The sequence below is a fragment of the Staurois parvus genome, unplaced genomic scaffold (genome assembly GCF_062004578.1).
Source record: "Staurois parvus isolate SC_StPar_1 unplaced genomic scaffold, SC_StPar_1.0 ptg000012l, whole genome shotgun sequence".
In the NCBI taxonomy this organism is placed as follows: Eukaryota; Metazoa; Chordata; class Amphibia; order Anura; family Ranidae; genus Staurois; species Staurois parvus.
Window position 1 is genome coordinate 6,495,597 of NW_028317808.1, and position 16,662 is coordinate 6,512,258.

Genomic DNA, 16,662 nt, shown 5'->3' on the forward strand with positions numbered 1-16,662 from the left:
AGGTTGACTACACGGCAGCCACGTGGCCATCTTGGGTCAGTAGGGTCTATTTAAGCCCCTTCTCCTGGGTTTGGGCGCAATTTGCGAGTGGCTAGTGTACGGAGAGACCCTGCTTGTTAGGGAAAGTAACTAGCAGTAAGAAAAGCTTCCTGATGAGGGGGGACAGTCTAGGGACTCGCTATCCTGGAAAGGAGCTGTCCCTCTTGCGACTAGTCCTGCCAGGCTGCACTTCATCCTCTGAAACAGATGCCGTCAGCATCTCTCCTCAGCCTCATTTGACTGCATTGAACTGTGAGTTATTTCCCTAGCAGTGCTCTTCCGCCAGGGTGTTTGTAATGTTGGCATTCTATTCAACACAAGTTTCAAGTTTTATTGCAATTGGACTCTGTATTTACTCCCAGGACTTTTCTGCACCTTCCCAAAAGCTCTTTGCTCTTTGTTCCTGACTGTGGTAGCTCTCTTTTTATTGTGCAAACTTTACAAAACATAGACTTCATACATGGCAATGTACAGCAGCGTGATGTGCTGCACTGCTGTACATTGCCATGCTATTCGGCACTGCGCTGTGATAAAATCACAGCATGCTGCAGCACAGCTTCAGCTGGTGTTGCAGTGTGAATGAAACACACAGGAAACAATTGTTCAGTGTGTGTCCTTGTGGTGTCAAGTGTTTTACAATGCAGTAAGATTTGTTGGGTGTCCTTTCTGTCCACAAGCTCCTCTCCTGAAAGCAATTTTGGTGCGTTTAGATTTCTGCCCCTAAACACCTGTAAAACTAGTATTTGGCAGCTGCAGTGTGCATAAAGACTTAAAATTAAATTTGGGGCTGTTCATTTAAAGTGACTCTAAAGCATAGCTAAACCCAGGAACAAAAATGTGTTAGATTAAAGCTTACTAAGATATTTTATCTGCATTTTTTATTTTTTAGCAAGTAAAAAAAAATATCTCTAAAGACCGACTGCTATTAAGCGCACTTGTTGAAAATGTTGCTTCAATCAGCGCTGCAGTTAACAGGCTGCAGGGGTGATCAGTGGATTCTGACGGTAGGGGAGTATCTATCAGAATACAATGACACAGCAGGGAGGATTCCTTCATCCACGTCAAATGTTTTTTTTTTTACTCTGTAAACTACAGTATTAATTCCATCAGTCCCTGTGTAATGAAGATTAACATAGGTAGACATGTTTGAATTCAAGCCTGCGTGATAAGTGTGGCTACTGCCTCCATAGATATAGTAAAGGAGACAGCATAGCCACAGAGGGGCAGAAAGTGTGAAAAAAAAGAAAACTAATGCAGGCACCTAATTTGGGGACTGGTAAACTGCAGTATATGATACACTGCAGTAAAAAAAGATTCTAACAGTTATACAGTGAATTGAATTCTGATCGGGTAAACCTCTGACTTTGATAGTATGTGAATACTTTCTCCAACTCCTATGCCACTACAGCCTCAGCAGGTTTTAAATAAGCAACAATTGTAGGTGGGGTGTAAAGGAATCCAACACTTCCAGAAATGTCAAATGTTTAAGAGCTAGGCTGAGGCAGAAGTGTTGGAACAGAAGAAAGGTAGGAGACATGGTCTGCTGAAAATATGCATATACTGCCTCTTTTATTACAGGGCCTGCCATTTGGAATTGATTAGGGAACTGACAAGGTCACTTTTAAAGATGTTATCTTGGAAACATTACAGCTAAATTCACTTTATGGAGTTAAAAAGTTCATAATTGTGAAGCAGTCTGTAAAAAATCAAGCCCATCCATTAATTTAATTTATCTCCTTATGTTTGTTCCACTCTTCTCACAGAATATTTCCCAGACAAATCATGTATATCAACCACGAGAAGAACATTTCTGAATAGGGCGCTCCTTCATATATATGGTATAACCCAACCATTGAACTTGGGATAGGCTTTGTTTCTGTTGGCCTAAAAGTGAGATTATATTTTATTGCTACAAGAACAAAATATTTGCACTAAGATATTAATTATACTAAAAGCACTTGTACATTTATGGAATATTTCCATTATAGTTTACTACAGTCTGATCTGTAACTCAAACAACCTGTTAAGATTATTATTAAATATTACCATAAACAGTAGGATTGAGCAATAGGGTCCTTTTCCTAAACCAACATTAATATTCAAACACCATTTTTTCAAAACGTTTATTTTTCCAAAAATACAGTTATTACTATATGTATAGTATATGACAAAGCGGAATTGTCATAAAAGATATACACGCTATTTAGAGGGAACCCAGCAGGCTATAAGAAAAGGAATGCCAACCAACCTGGAATAAATAAATGCATATCACCTAATAATCAGATACTAGTGTAGTGCCCTCCTAGGTAGCTAGGGGGAGCTAGACTCCAATGGTTAGTCAGGGGCTGAGTACCAGCCCAGGTGTAATAGCCAGACTGGGGTCAAATTATGATCAGGGCTCAGAGGGTCTCCAGGCCAACCCCTCGGGAATTTCCCCCTACCCTGGAGCTTTGGAGGGAGGCTCTAGAGGCAGTGGGTGGATCTGAGGAGAGGCTGGCTTTACTCTTGAAGGACCTTAGCCAATTCCCACCAGTAGGCATGGCAAGGGGCTGGGACTCCCTTAAAAGTGTTGGGGCTTGCTCAGTAGCAGGAGAGTGTGCGGGTGGAAGATGGAGAAGCGAGGCTGAGGTGCAAGAGCCTGGGAAGGAGCCCAGGCTAGAAGGGGCTCACCTCCAGGCAGAGGAACCTTGAAGGGAAGAAAGTTGTAAGACTTCACTGGCCCCATGAGAGAGGACCACCTGGTGACAGGGAAGGAGCGGCCCAGCTGATAGGCCTGGTAGCAGCCACCTACCCAACAGCAGCACAGGAGAAGGACTCAGTGAGTACTCCTACACTCTGTGGGCCAGAAAGGGAGAACATGACTAGCTCTACACCCGGGACTGTTACATTTAAGTGGCAGCTTTGGACTTCCTTGCCCAGGCATTCCTCCAGACAAGCTGGATAAAGAAGAGGATTTATCTGGGGTCTGGGGTGGTACACCGGGAGAGGCTGGAGAGCTCTCCTTGAATAGGATTTCTTTGTAAAGATGTGTAATATAGTTCAGGAAGTTTTGTCCTCTGTTGACATTAGCCTTAGGCATTCCATACACCTCTTACCCTATCCAAGTTCTACATCCCCAATAAAACTTCAAAACAAAGATCAAGGACTGGTTTTCTGTCCCCTGAAGCAAGTCTGAATGGAATATGTGCGATGCCTGGCTGTGCAGGACTATAGGGGGACCCAATTCATCAGCAACTCCTAAGGGGGTAGTGCTACACTTGTTTGAAATCAATAATCTACCATTTAGAGATGGAAGGATCTGGATGACAGTGCTAAGGTAAATGTAAGTACAGTTGTGTTCAAAATAATAGCAGTGTGTTGAAAAAAGCGAATAAAGCTCAAAATCCTTCTAATAGCTTTTATTTCCATACACACAAATGCATTGGGAACACTACACATTCTATTCCAAATCAAAACATGAAGAAAAATATATCAAATTTGTGTTGTTCCTCTAAACAAATTGAAGAAAAGTGAATATTAGACTGTTCAAAAAAATAGCAGTGTTTACAAACTCAAAACATTCACTATATAAACTGAAAAATGCCTGAAGATTTTGCTTTCCTTTGAATCACTTAATTAATATTTAGTTGTATAAGCACTGTTTCTGAGAACTGCTGTACATCTGTGTTGCATGGAGTCAACCAACTTCTGGCACCTGTGAACAGGTATTCCAGCCCAGGATGATTGGACTACATTCCACAGTTCTTCTCTATTTCTTGGTTTTGCCTCAGAAACTGCATTTTTGATGTCACCCCACAAGTTTTCTATTGGATTAAGATCCGGGGATTGGGCTGGCCACTCCATAACGTCAATCTTGTTGGTCTGGAACCAAGATGTTGCACGTTTTCTGGTGTGTTTGGGGTCGTTGTCTTGTTGGAACACCCATTTCAAGGGCATTTGCTCTTCAGCATAAGGCAGCACGACCTCTTCAAGTATTCTGATGTATTCAAACTGATCCCTGATCCCTGGTATGCAATAAATAGGCCCAACACCGTAGTATGAGAAACATCCCCATATCATGATGCTTGCGCAACCATGCTTCACTGTCTTCACAGTGTACTGTGGCTTGAATTCAGTGTTTGGGGGTCGTCTGACAAACTGTTGGCTATTCTTCTATCCATTCGAATAGTAGTTTTTGCTTTTTTCCACGACTTTCAGGTTTTGGTTGCCATTTTAAAGCATTTTCAATCATTTTAGCTGGCTGAGCAGCCTATCATTTTCTGCACTTCTTTATATGTTTTCCCCTCTCCAATCAAATTTTTAATCAAGGTACGCTGTTCTTCTGAACAATGTCTGGAACGACCCATATTCTTCAGAATTTCAGAGAGAAATGCACTGTAACCAGCATGTACAACATTTGCTGCCTTCCTTCCTTAAATAAGGGCAATAATTGCCACCTGTTTTTCAAAGAATGAATGACCTCACTAATCGAACTCCACACTGCTATTATTTTGAACATGCCCCTTTCAATTAGTGACTAAATTACACAGAATCAGCAGCATGCATGTCATGACTGTTGGGTCTGTTGGATTTCTATTACTCTACTATACCTGCTAGTAAATTATTTGCCATGCAGAAATATAATTTCTACCAAAAACAGTGATTGATCAGGTTAGTGATGTCTGACTGCTATTATTTTGAACACAACTGTATATCTATCTTCACCCGGTCCTTGAAATCCTAAATTTAGTCAAAATTAAAAAAAACAAATATCAGCACAAGGGACATTACTTACAGTCAGTAAGATGTATTCTTGTATTGCTATCTTCTCTATTAGCTGAAATTCTCCTCCATTGACCCTCTCCCAACCCTTGCCACCATACTCTTCCAATGCAACAGGGGTTAATAGAACTGAGGGAGATGTGACAAGCACTCATTAACAGTGCCTGACTATGCTGCCCCACCTTCTGCTCCATCTCTTCCATTCATAGAAGCCATAACTACCGCTTCTATGAATGAAAGACAATCTATCTGCCTGTTCTCCATTCATAAATCATGGTTCATTCAAAGAAGCTGTAGCACAGCTTTTATAAATGGAGGACCTGGGCAACATAGTCAGAACTCTTAATGAGTGCCTGTCACAGCACCCTCATTTCTATCAACCCCTGCTGGGTGATTACAGTGGTGATGGTGGTAGTGGTGGGTAACAATGGCAGAGGATTTCAGCTAACCGAGGTCACAGCAGCACAAGGGACACATCCTGCTAACTAAAACTAATGTTCCTTGTGCTGATTTTTGTTTCTTTTATTTTGACTAAACTTAGGATTTAAATTAGCAGGATGCATATTTTAAGTGTATGCATAGTCAAAACTATTCTTGTTCTTGTCTATATGTTTTGGATAAGGCAAGACAGCATTAAAACAACTGTCAGTTTATTTTTTACTCTCTGTGTAGCATTGGTGAAATAACTCCTCATTTCCCATCCCAGGGATTTGGCAGGAAGTTAGAAGAAAGTTGCCCCTGCAACAGATGTCACCATGGAAGACTTCCCCCTTTCTCTTATTCTGGGGACACATTTTAAAACTAAAAAAAAAGGTTTCAGCTAGAGAATTAAAGATTGTTAAGTGGGTAGAAAATGACAGAATTACATTATATCTTGCCCTGTAAATGACATGTATTTTTTAGTAACAATGATTAAAGTAATGCATCAAGCAGAAAGATTTATCAAAATCTGCAGGAAGGTAAAATTTTTTAAGGCTTACATATTTGTAATAATTTAGATATGGGATCCAAAAGCTTAGCCAAAGGCCATTTAATGACTGACTTTGACTTAAGAATAACTATTAGAGGGGGACTTTCAAGTTTTAGCTATACTTTGCTTTGCTAATAAAACCAGTTTGTATTGATGATCATCTGGATGCCTGCTGAAGAGGATTTTGTTTTTCAGAAATTCTGCTTCAAGGCTGTATATAATTCTATTAGGGAAACTCCGGATCAGGATTCTCTAGCTTTCCAATCTTCCCAAAAATAACGGCATAAGCTCAGCAGGGGATCTGTCCATTGACCACCTGCTCAGCTGAGTAGAGTGGGCAGAGGACAGGTCCATGTCTCCTCAGTTTATGCAGATCGGACATGGACACAGCCCGCTCTGCACTATGAGCAGTCAAGTATAAACAGACTGGCTGTTCATTTACACCTGACTGCTCTCTGATCTGATCTGCTTAGATGGAGGGGAATGGATCCCCTTCTGTTGTTTTTTTGTTTTGTTTTTTGATGGACTGGATCGGATTAGAGGTAGGCGGGTATAAACAGACACAAGTCATGTTACACCCACAGGTCCATAGGGATACATGAACCAATGAATCAGGTCCGCCTGAAAGACTGACAGGCAAACCTGATTGGATTGCCCATGTGAAAGGGGCAAAAAATAAATAAAATACAAAAATTGTAGCAGGAGGAAGAGTAGCCTGATATCTAGTGTTCTGTTCCCTGTGGAACCTGACATGAGGCACGCTGACATGAGAACCGCGCTGTCTTTTGGCTATAGGGCAGTATTAAAGTGATTAATACAGTATAACTCAGTGTTTCTCAATCTGTTTTTCTGTCAAGGCACCCTTTAAAATTATGGATAATCTCAAGGCACCCTTTAAGATTCTGCACAATCTCAAGGCACCCCAATCTAAAAATGTAAAAAACTATTCTACACACATCCAGTACCCCCAACATTAGAGGTGATTTCTTCTTCTAAAGCAAATGCACCTTTGCACACTGGTACTGACTAGTATTGCATTGTGTCTCTCTCATTTTCTCTCCCTCACTTTGCTAATGTTAACCCAGTGCTGCCGGAGAGGGCAGGGGAGGGCCAAACAAGGATGATGTGCATGCATCCAACGTCCTCCTTTTCTACTGATGATGTCATCGGTTCTTAGGATACTGGCAGCTAGAAGGTCATAAAAATGCCCAATGAAAACCTGTAACATTTCAAAAAGCAGAATTGATCCACCTGCTGGCTTGTATACAATTTTTGGGCACTTTGCCAAGGCACCCTGGTTGAGAAAGGCTTCTGTAACTAATTGATACATAATAATACTTAATAATATATATAATTTTTCATTTACATTACTAAATACAATTTTGTATTACAATTCCTATAATGAATTGCTACACATAACTGTGACTGTGACCTTTGTTATTCCAGTTCTTACACCATGGCAGATATCCAAAGATCACAAATGACAATGCACAAAGGCATCAATGGTACTGTACAACTCAATGACAGCTACACTAACCTTGGCATTCTAATTGACTTGTGATGAAAATAGCCTCTGCTGGTAAGGAGGCAACTTTGTCTACTGAAAGCAGTATGTACATAGCCTTGGATATGCTTAGCTTCTGCTCTTTTGTAACAGTCATTTATGCATTTGTATGCATATGTCATGTTCTTCATAGCATGTACTTCACTAAATAAACAACACATGTAAAAGCAGTGGTCAGGCCAGTTTTTCATTAGCTTTATCCACCGCACATCAGTCCTATTTTACATTTGAATCATGTTTTATTTTGCAAAGCTGCCCAGGAGAAATCCGAGCCTGAAAGCTGAACAAAAATGTTGATTTAATAGTTAAATTTTTTTATTAGAAGGGAATTTGCCAACATGTTGCTTTGAAATGAACCCATGCCGTATTTCTGTCGCTGTGTGACAGTCTTATTTATATTATAATGTGAGGGAATAATGCTCTGGCTCTGTGCGTTATTGTTTTTTTTGTAATATACAGCGAATGTTTATCAAGCTCAATGTGTCTGAATGCATTTTCCACAAAGCATTAGGCTATCATTTTATTGAACCTCACACTATCATTGGAATTAAATCTTGCCGGTTTGACTTTAATATTAAAACATTGATTCAGGTAAAGAGGTTACAGTTACATTAGCGTTATGTATTAGTTGCTTAGCTTGGCTAATGTATTCAAAAGACTTGCGTTATCTGACTTTGCTGCTAGGCCATTAAAAGGAAACACAATGAAACAAATGGTATCCTTGCCTGACTGCTGACTTTGTATTTGCTGTTGACATTTTGTGGAGAAATGGGAATCATTACACTTTCCTCCGCTGCCGAGAAGCTGGAGCCAAAACCTACAAAATAACATTATGAGAAACACGTGTTATCAATCTTGTGATTAGTTAGAACATCTGTGATTAAAGTACAAAGACCAGCTCTTCCTTTTATAGCAAGGAAAGGGAGAGAAGTGCTACTAAACCACTATATTATTGCCATTTGTCTTCTCTGCTTCATGCCAGGTACATAAAGATATTTTTTAGGAGCACATGAACTAGGACAAACACTCAAGCTAGCATGCAGAACATTTCAAATCGCCTTTGGAAATGACTTGGCAACCATTTTGCTATCTTCCAATGTGTGACACAGAAGTACTGTATGTTCCAATGCTATAAAGAACATATTTTTACAAGTATGCAATAATATTTACTTTTATCAGGATAGAAAACAAAGCAGGTCATTGGATGATACACCTTACAGGCACAAAAGTAAATGTCTACGGTCCAGTTTTGGCAGTTCTAAAATTCTCATTGTGTTTAAATATTCTCAGCACTGCAACTCCTCATGAATAAAGACCACACAGGACTTTCTATTGGTTATGTAGACAGTGGAAATATGTGGGCCTGGCTATTATTTTTTTTACATGTCCCATATCTTATTATGCATAATCATAACAAGCTGCATTTGTAAAAACACATACCTGTTAAAAAAACTTATTAAGGTGGTTGCAAACCTCAGACATGAAATCTGAACAAAGAACATATAGTATTTCTATATTATTTACTTGCTCTCCCCAATTCAGTGTCATTTCTCTCTGCTGTCTAGTTCCTCTGCTATCAGTATGAGTCTATTCTGGCAAGTTTTCCTGACACCAAGAGAAAAAAGGTGACAGGAAGGGACCTCCAGCAGATTGACAGGCTCAGCTATGTTCCTGTGTGCTTAGTGAATGGGGGGGGGGGGGGCATCCCTTCCCTCCAATCAGCTCTCAGAGCTCAGAGTGTAACTGCAGCTCCTTTCCCCCTGTTTTGTGAGTCTGTGAAAAAGCCTTTTCATCTCTGAGGTTCACAAGGATAAAGTTAGGTCCATATATATTTGGACACAGGCACAATTTTAGATTGTTTCAGGTATTTGCCAAAATATAATCAAGCTATAGTTATATGATATAGATATGGGCTGAACGTGCACATTCTCAGGTTTAATTTGAGGGTGTGAACATCCAAATTGGAGGAAGGGTTTAGGAATTACAGTTCTTAAGAGTAGCCATTTCCCCTTGTTCAATGGACCAAAAGTAATTGGACAATTGAATCAAAAGCTGTTTCATGGCCAAGTGTGGGCTACTAAATCTAATATGACCGCTTTAATTGCGGACAATAGGCTGCAATTTGACATGCGATTTGCAAGTCACATGCCAATTCACATCCAGTGTGACCGGGGACTTAGGCAACTTTCAGGCTACCTTCACACTGATCCACCACAAAAACATGGCAAAAATGCAAAAGTGTTTTTGCTGGATATTTACCGCACTCTTGTCGCACTTTCTGAGCATTTTTTAAAGGACACGTGACTTAAAAACTGCACCAAAAACACTTCTGAGAGGCATTTTTGAGGTGCTTTTCAGGCGTTTTTCAGGCGCTTTTCAGGCACTTATCATTGATTTAATTGGGAAGTGGCAGTTTTGGGGAATTTTTTTTAACTGAACAAACATGCTCCAAAGATGCTGGAAGCAGGAGTTTTTACACCGCAACGGAAGCACACCACCCCAGTGTGAAAATATATATAGACAAACATAGCAAAGTATTTTTCTTGAGCTTTTCAGGTGCTTTTTTTAATGCAAAAACGCTTCAAAAACCCCTCAGTGTGAAAGTAGCCTTACAGTTATTTTAGCTTTCAAGTGCCTTATGTGCCTACGGTGTCTTGTTAGTGTTCTCATACGGCTTGTCTGCACACTGGGTAGGAGGGGAATGGAGGTGAAGTCAGCACAGGACAGTTATCCCAGAGGGACCGAATGTATTAATCACCAAGGATTATGGAACCTGGAGTACATAGTTACATAGTTAGTCAGGATGAAAAAAGACACCCAGTTTTCCAGTTCAACCAATCGAAGAAAAAAATATTATGTACAATTCTATATACACAATCCTATACCCACAGTTGATCCAGAGGAAGGCAAAAATCCCCAATAAAGCATGATCTAATTTGCCCCACTGCTTCTGAGCTGGTAATCTGTCTAACCCCCTCCTGCAATGTCAGCCTGCCCCACCTTCTTCATATTATCACTCAAACAATGCTTCTGCAATACCAGTCATGCCCTACCCCCCTACTACACTATAACCCTTCCCCCTCCTACAATGTCAGCCATCACCCCCTCCACTATCACCTAACAGTTCCCTGCATTCTCAAGCAGCCCCCACTGTACTCTCAATCAAACCCCTTAATCAATCAAATTCCTTTTTTGTACTCCCACAAAAAGTCACACTTTCTCCCTAGAAAGTATACAATCTCACATAACCTTTTTGTGATAACCATAAATTAAGTATAATAAATTCATATAATCAAAACTAAAAAATAAAATAAAAATAAAAATCTATAAAAATATGTGAATTGTGTCCAAAAATTTTTTTAAAAAGTAATTGTGTCCAATGTCCAAATCCCAATTTTCCACCTTGATGCAGTTAGAAGGAAATCAATCCTAGATATTCTGAAATACCTCAAAATAAAAGAAAAAGAAAAACCATAGTGCATTATATTTTACATATATAACACTCCACTCAGTGCTCAACACAAAAATCACTCTTAAATTGTGCAAAAAAAAAAAAAAAAACTTATATAAATATTCTTTTAATTTATATAAAATTCAAACCCAAAAAGTGAAAACTCCGTGACCACTATATAACCACACACTTTGTGACCAACCACTTCAATACCAAAAAAAAAAAAAACCACTCTGTGCACAACCCCTAGTGAATAGTGACACTAGGTACTAGTACCCTTTTTTATTTCAGCCACAAATGATACCAGGTACTATTACCCTCTTATAGTTGTTTTCAGTCATGGGCTATCACAGGTACTCCTTCCTTTCCAATGCTTTACTTCAAGGGCAATCCTCCAATATCCTCATGAAAATAAACAGGCTCTTAGGCAGAATCCATATTAAAGGAACAAATTTAATCCAAACTTACATAAAAGAAAGCAGAATCCGGCTCCCAGCATTACTTCTTCAATGGCTTTTTACAAACATTTAGTAAACCACATGTACACCACCAAAAAGATGGCCGCGGCGACAAACCCCTGTTCGGCAACGTCTACAGCCCTCTCTCACCAATACGTCTGCATCTCACTCCTCTCTTACAACTGTGAACACCTCCACACCACATCTGCATACCACTTCCCCCCACCCTTGCTGCTCCAACCATTGTACCTGCATTCTCCCTTGCTCTTACCACCATGCCAATACCCCCATTACCACACAATCCATTCCTTCCCTCTCAATCTCAACACCACACCTGCACAGCCACCATTGCACCACCATGCTCTCGAAACTCCCATAACATGCCTTTACTGACCTGCTTCTTACTCCCCTACTCCATGTCTGCACAGTCCACCCCTTACTACATTACATCTATGCTCTCACCTATTCCTGCTTTCACCCTTTACCCTTCCTCTCACCAATACACCTTCACTACAATGACCTAATCTGTAAAACATTCTTTCACCTCACCCTTTTACTAGTCATATACATCAGCTATATACAAAATAAAATATTGGTACATATATGTACATCTGTAGCTGTCAAAATGTGTGTAATTCTGTTCAGCTAGTTTTTTAATTCATGTAGCCCTGTCACACTACAGAGACAGGCCATGGCACCAATATCTTTTGTATAAGTTTTACAGTTTCTAGTGCACTCATCTCTTTCTAGTGTGCAGGGAACTGACATTGGAAGATGCAAAACTAAACCAAAAAGTATATCTTTCTGGCAAGGGTTTGCGGATCAAATCTGACTTCATTTCAAATAGTTTATGTGAACCAGCTCACATATGTAGAAGCAGGCAATGCCAGCGTACACCACATAACAAACATAATATCCAATAGAGCAAGCAATGAGCACTGAAACTTTGAGTAAAAATAAAGGCCCTGGATGCTAGTGTCACTGCTTGCTCTATAAGATATAAATATATATACTATTGCCAAAAGCATTGGGACGCCTGCCTTTACACGCACATGAACTTTACTGGCATCCCAGTCTTAGTCAGGAGGTTTCATTATTGAGTTGGCCACCCCTTTGCAGCTATAACAGCTTCAACTCTTCTGGGAAGGCTGTCCACAAGGTTTAGGGGTGTGTCTATGGGAATGTTTGACCATTCTTCCAGAAGCGCATTTGTAAGGTCAGGCACTAATGTCAGATGAGAAGGCTCGCAGCCTCAGCTCAAGTTCCTCCCAAAGGTGTTCTATCAGGTTGAGGTTAGGACTCTGTGCAAGCCAGTTAAGTTCCTCCACCCCAGTCTTGCTCATCCATGTATTTATGGACCTTGCTTTGTGCACTGCTGTTGTTCCCAGTTGCTTCCACATTGTTATAATACCACTAACAGTTGACTGTGGAATATTTAGTAGCAAGGAAATTTCACAGATCGATTTATTGCACAGGTGGCAACCTTTCACTGTAATACACTAAAATTCACTGAGCTCCTGAGAGCGACTCATTCTTTCACAAATGTGTGTAGAAGCAGTCTGCATGCCTAGGTCCTTGATTTTATACACCTCTGGCCATGGAGGTGATTGGAACACCTGAATCCAATGATTTGGAGGGGTGTCCCAATACTTTCGGCAATATAGTGTGTATGTATATATATATATACAGTATGTATATATATATATATATATATATATATATATATATATTTATACACAGTATATAATACCTATTTGCCTGGAGTTCTACTTTAGATATGTCTTTATTTAGTGTTGACTAAATAAGTAGCAATTTCAAGCAGAGAAATCAATTTATTTTTTAACTTGGGATTTACATTTATATTGGTTATAACCACACTTCCTTTAATCCTAGCACAAACTACTTGTTAGCGTGGGGAAAAATTCCTACAAATTCCTAATAACCACATATACAGAAAAAAATGACAGTTTTTAACATAATCATTTTGTCTTGGACTTGTGGATAGAAATATCTTTTTACCTAAAATTAATGTCATGTGTTCTACTGTAATTATGTCCTTAAATCTACTGTTTGAAAAATCCTATATGTCTCCTACAGGGCTTTGTACTATATAGGAAGTAATTTGGCTTCTGAATAAGCTATCTGCATAGTTACAGCAGAGAGAGGATGTTTTTTTTTTCTGACACCATGGGGTTTATTTACTAAAGCTGGAGAGTGCAACATCAGGCTCACTTCTACCTAGAAACCAATCAGCTTCTAACTTCAGCTTGTTCAGTTAAGCTTTGGCAATAAAACCTGGAAGCTGATTGGTTCGTATGCAGAAGTCAGCCTGATTTTTGCACTCTCTAGCTTTAGTAAATAAACCCCATATGTTGTGTTTTTTTTTTGTTTTCTTTTGTTTTTTTACCAGTGATACCAACATTAGGGCATTCTTACCCCTGCTGACCACCAATGTCAAGGCATTATTAAAGCAGATCTAAAGTCCACTACACTGACCTCCCCTCCAGCAAAACATGTGTGACATGTGCGAGGTCCCTTGAAGACGCCTTCTTTTGGGTTGAGGATCTTTGGTTTTCTTGATTAGCTCAGGATGGTGTAACTCCTGCACATGTACACAGGAGTAGACTATTCGTGGCACAAATGCAGACATAGTGGCTAAGTGGTTAGCACTTCCACCTAGCAGCACAAGTCCTCAGCTCTAATCCAACCATGACGCTACCTGCACAGGGTTTGCAAGTTCTCAATATCAGAAACCCATGAGCTTATTATTTCAGCTCCTAGGCTAAAAGATAGACAACAGCTGTCACTGAGGTCCTATTCACACCTTTGTGTAGCGCTTTTGTGCATTTTTTCACGTTTTGTCACACATTGTTATGCATTGTTTTGTCGCACATTATGTTTGTGCGCAATTTGCTCAGGTGTTTTTGGGCTTTTTGAGTTCTGTCCTTTTTCTATTAGCCAATAGAGAAAAATTTAATCAGTGACATTAATTGTTGCCATGTTTTGTCATGCTAAAAAAATTCTCTTGGTTGTACAACAAAACGCACTAAAGCAGATGAAAACCATGATTTGTGCATTTCCATGTCTTGCTATGGCAATGAAAACGCGCCAAAACGCATCAATCTGCCCAAATGGAGCTACAAAAGTCACAAAATTTTCTGAGCTTCAGGCGACTTGGAGTGGAGATGTGAACCATCTCCATAGAGTAATATTGATTTCTTTCTCCCTGAGCATTTTGGAGCTTCAAGATTCACGCTACAAAATGCTAAGGTGTGAATGGGGCCTGAGTGCTCATTCACACCATATGTGCATGAAAACTGATGGAAACTGACCTGCAGATTTCACTTGCAGAGACATCAGTTTACATCAGTTTTCATGTGAGCTCAATGAGTGCAGATTTCTGTGCAGAAAAAAATCTGCACATGATACTAGTGTTGTGGTGTGAACAGGACACATAGAGAATAATTAATTTTGTTGTGCCCTTGCAGAACGCGTGCAGAAAAACTGACGTCTCTTCACCATAGTGTAAATGAGCCCTGAGAGTTGGCAGTTTTATCCTGTACCCGGTAGCTGCCAGAGACCCTGATTAATGGGGCCATTTTAAACATCAGCTGTCTCTGTGGGGTTTTAAAACAGCAAGTAGGACACAAGTGTTAAATAGGGTTCTTCTTTATTGTAGGGGTTTGAATTGCTAGCTCATGGTCTATATTCTTTTTTATATGTAAAAAATGTTCTTTCTGATTCATTTATGTGGGTACAAGGACTGTGGACTGTGTACAGTGTACAATGTTGACTTTGTTTAACAATGTCCCCTTTTAATTTATGAACATTTTTCACCATAGCATGCTGCATATGTTTTTTTCACTTTTCAAGTGTCCCTCTTCAGCAAGATCAGATGTTGGGAGATATAGTTAAGCAATGCAACTACCCACTCTAGCACCTACCTTGATCTGTGACTGAATAATGATGATATCATCCCTGTGCTCTCCCCTTTAATAACATGTACACAAGGAAAGATTAACAGCATTTAGAAGTGAAATTGGCAAGAGTTCTGATTGGCTCTGATTGGCTAAAATATATGATGAAAATGAGGAAATTCCTGCCAGAAACTATAATAAACCCACAGCAGGAAATTTTGCTGCTACATTATAACAGCTGTCATTACCCCAAGTGGACTACTAACATTCCTAAAGGGCAGTTTTGTCAACTTAGACAAAACTGCACCAAAACCACAGACTTCATAGAACAAAGTTTCATTCTCAAAAAGAAACTACTAGAAAAGGGCTTTCCAGAACAGATTATCCAAGATGCTTATAATTACTATCTAGATGGTAAATCCACTAAGAGAGATAGAAAACCTTTTGACAGGTCAACAAAATCCATTATTAGTTTCCATAGACCGTACAAAAAAATGGAAATAATTTTTGCAAAACACTGGAAAATACTGTTGAGGGATCCACACTTACTCCAGAAAAAAACACAGGCTACATATAGGTGAGCTCCCAACCTCAAAAACAAAGTTGCCCCTAGCAAATTCAAGTCCATCCCCAATAAACCCACAGTGTGTAATTGCCTTATACCATTGGTTGGAATATACCAATGTAAAAAAAAAGACATGCTCTTTGGTCCAACATGGAAAGGGAGAATTTAGGGCCAAAGGAAAGACATAAAAATTGGAGGATTTCTACAATTGTTATTTGGACTGTGTAATATATTGTATCTCTTGCTCCTGTAACTTGTAAATATAGGCTGCACCATTCACCCTTTAAGAAAGCGTCTTTTTTAGCACCGTTGATTAGTGGAAGAGGGTAAAGATAAACACAGTATCCCTCAGCATTTTGCCGAGTATCATAAGAAATCCACAGAAGGTTTAGAGGTCTGCATTGTTGAACAGGTACCCAGATGTCTCCCGGAAGCAAAGCGGTTCCATAAGCTCTGTGAACGGGAGACATATTGGATATAAACTTTTGACACTTTATCTCCTGGAGGATTAAATGAGGAGATTGAAATATAGAATGTTCTATAATACATGCACCAGTTTCACCCCTGATTCACAGATAATAATATTTTTTTTCATTCTTTATAGTTGGTTGGGTGGATATCTATCTGGGGTGGTGGGTGGTCCCTATAGAACAGGGGTAGGCAACCTTAAAGAGGTGGAGATCTATCTGAACAAAATGGGAGAAGTCAAAGATCACTGGGCCCAGTTTCACCTCCTCACAGCTGATTTAAACCAATTGTTTTACTACCGTGTCACAATTGCGTGCACTGCACGGCATTAATAGGTTTAAATCAGGTGGCGAGGAGGCAACCTATCACCTGATCACCACCTGTCAAACATACTTGGATCACTTTGCAGAGAAGCAGCAGTACCTGCTGCATTTGTCAGCCCTTAGGTGCATCCTATAGCGCTTGGCAA

The 16,662-nt window shown here is 39.7% G+C and overlaps 1 protein-coding gene across 1 annotated transcript in view; it reads right to left on the reverse strand.

Annotated features, from left to right (window-relative positions):
- Positions 1-16,662, reverse strand: part of SVEP1 (sushi, von Willebrand factor type A, EGF and pentraxin domain containing 1) — a 476,820-nt gene that overhangs the window by 170,781 nt on the left and 289,377 nt on the right. Inside the window, exon 20 of the mRNA XM_089674706.1 lies at positions 8,060-8,151. Coding sequence (XP_089530832.1) covers positions 8,060-8,151 — 92 coding nt within the window. The remainder of the gene's footprint in view (positions 1-8,059; positions 8,152-16,662) is intronic.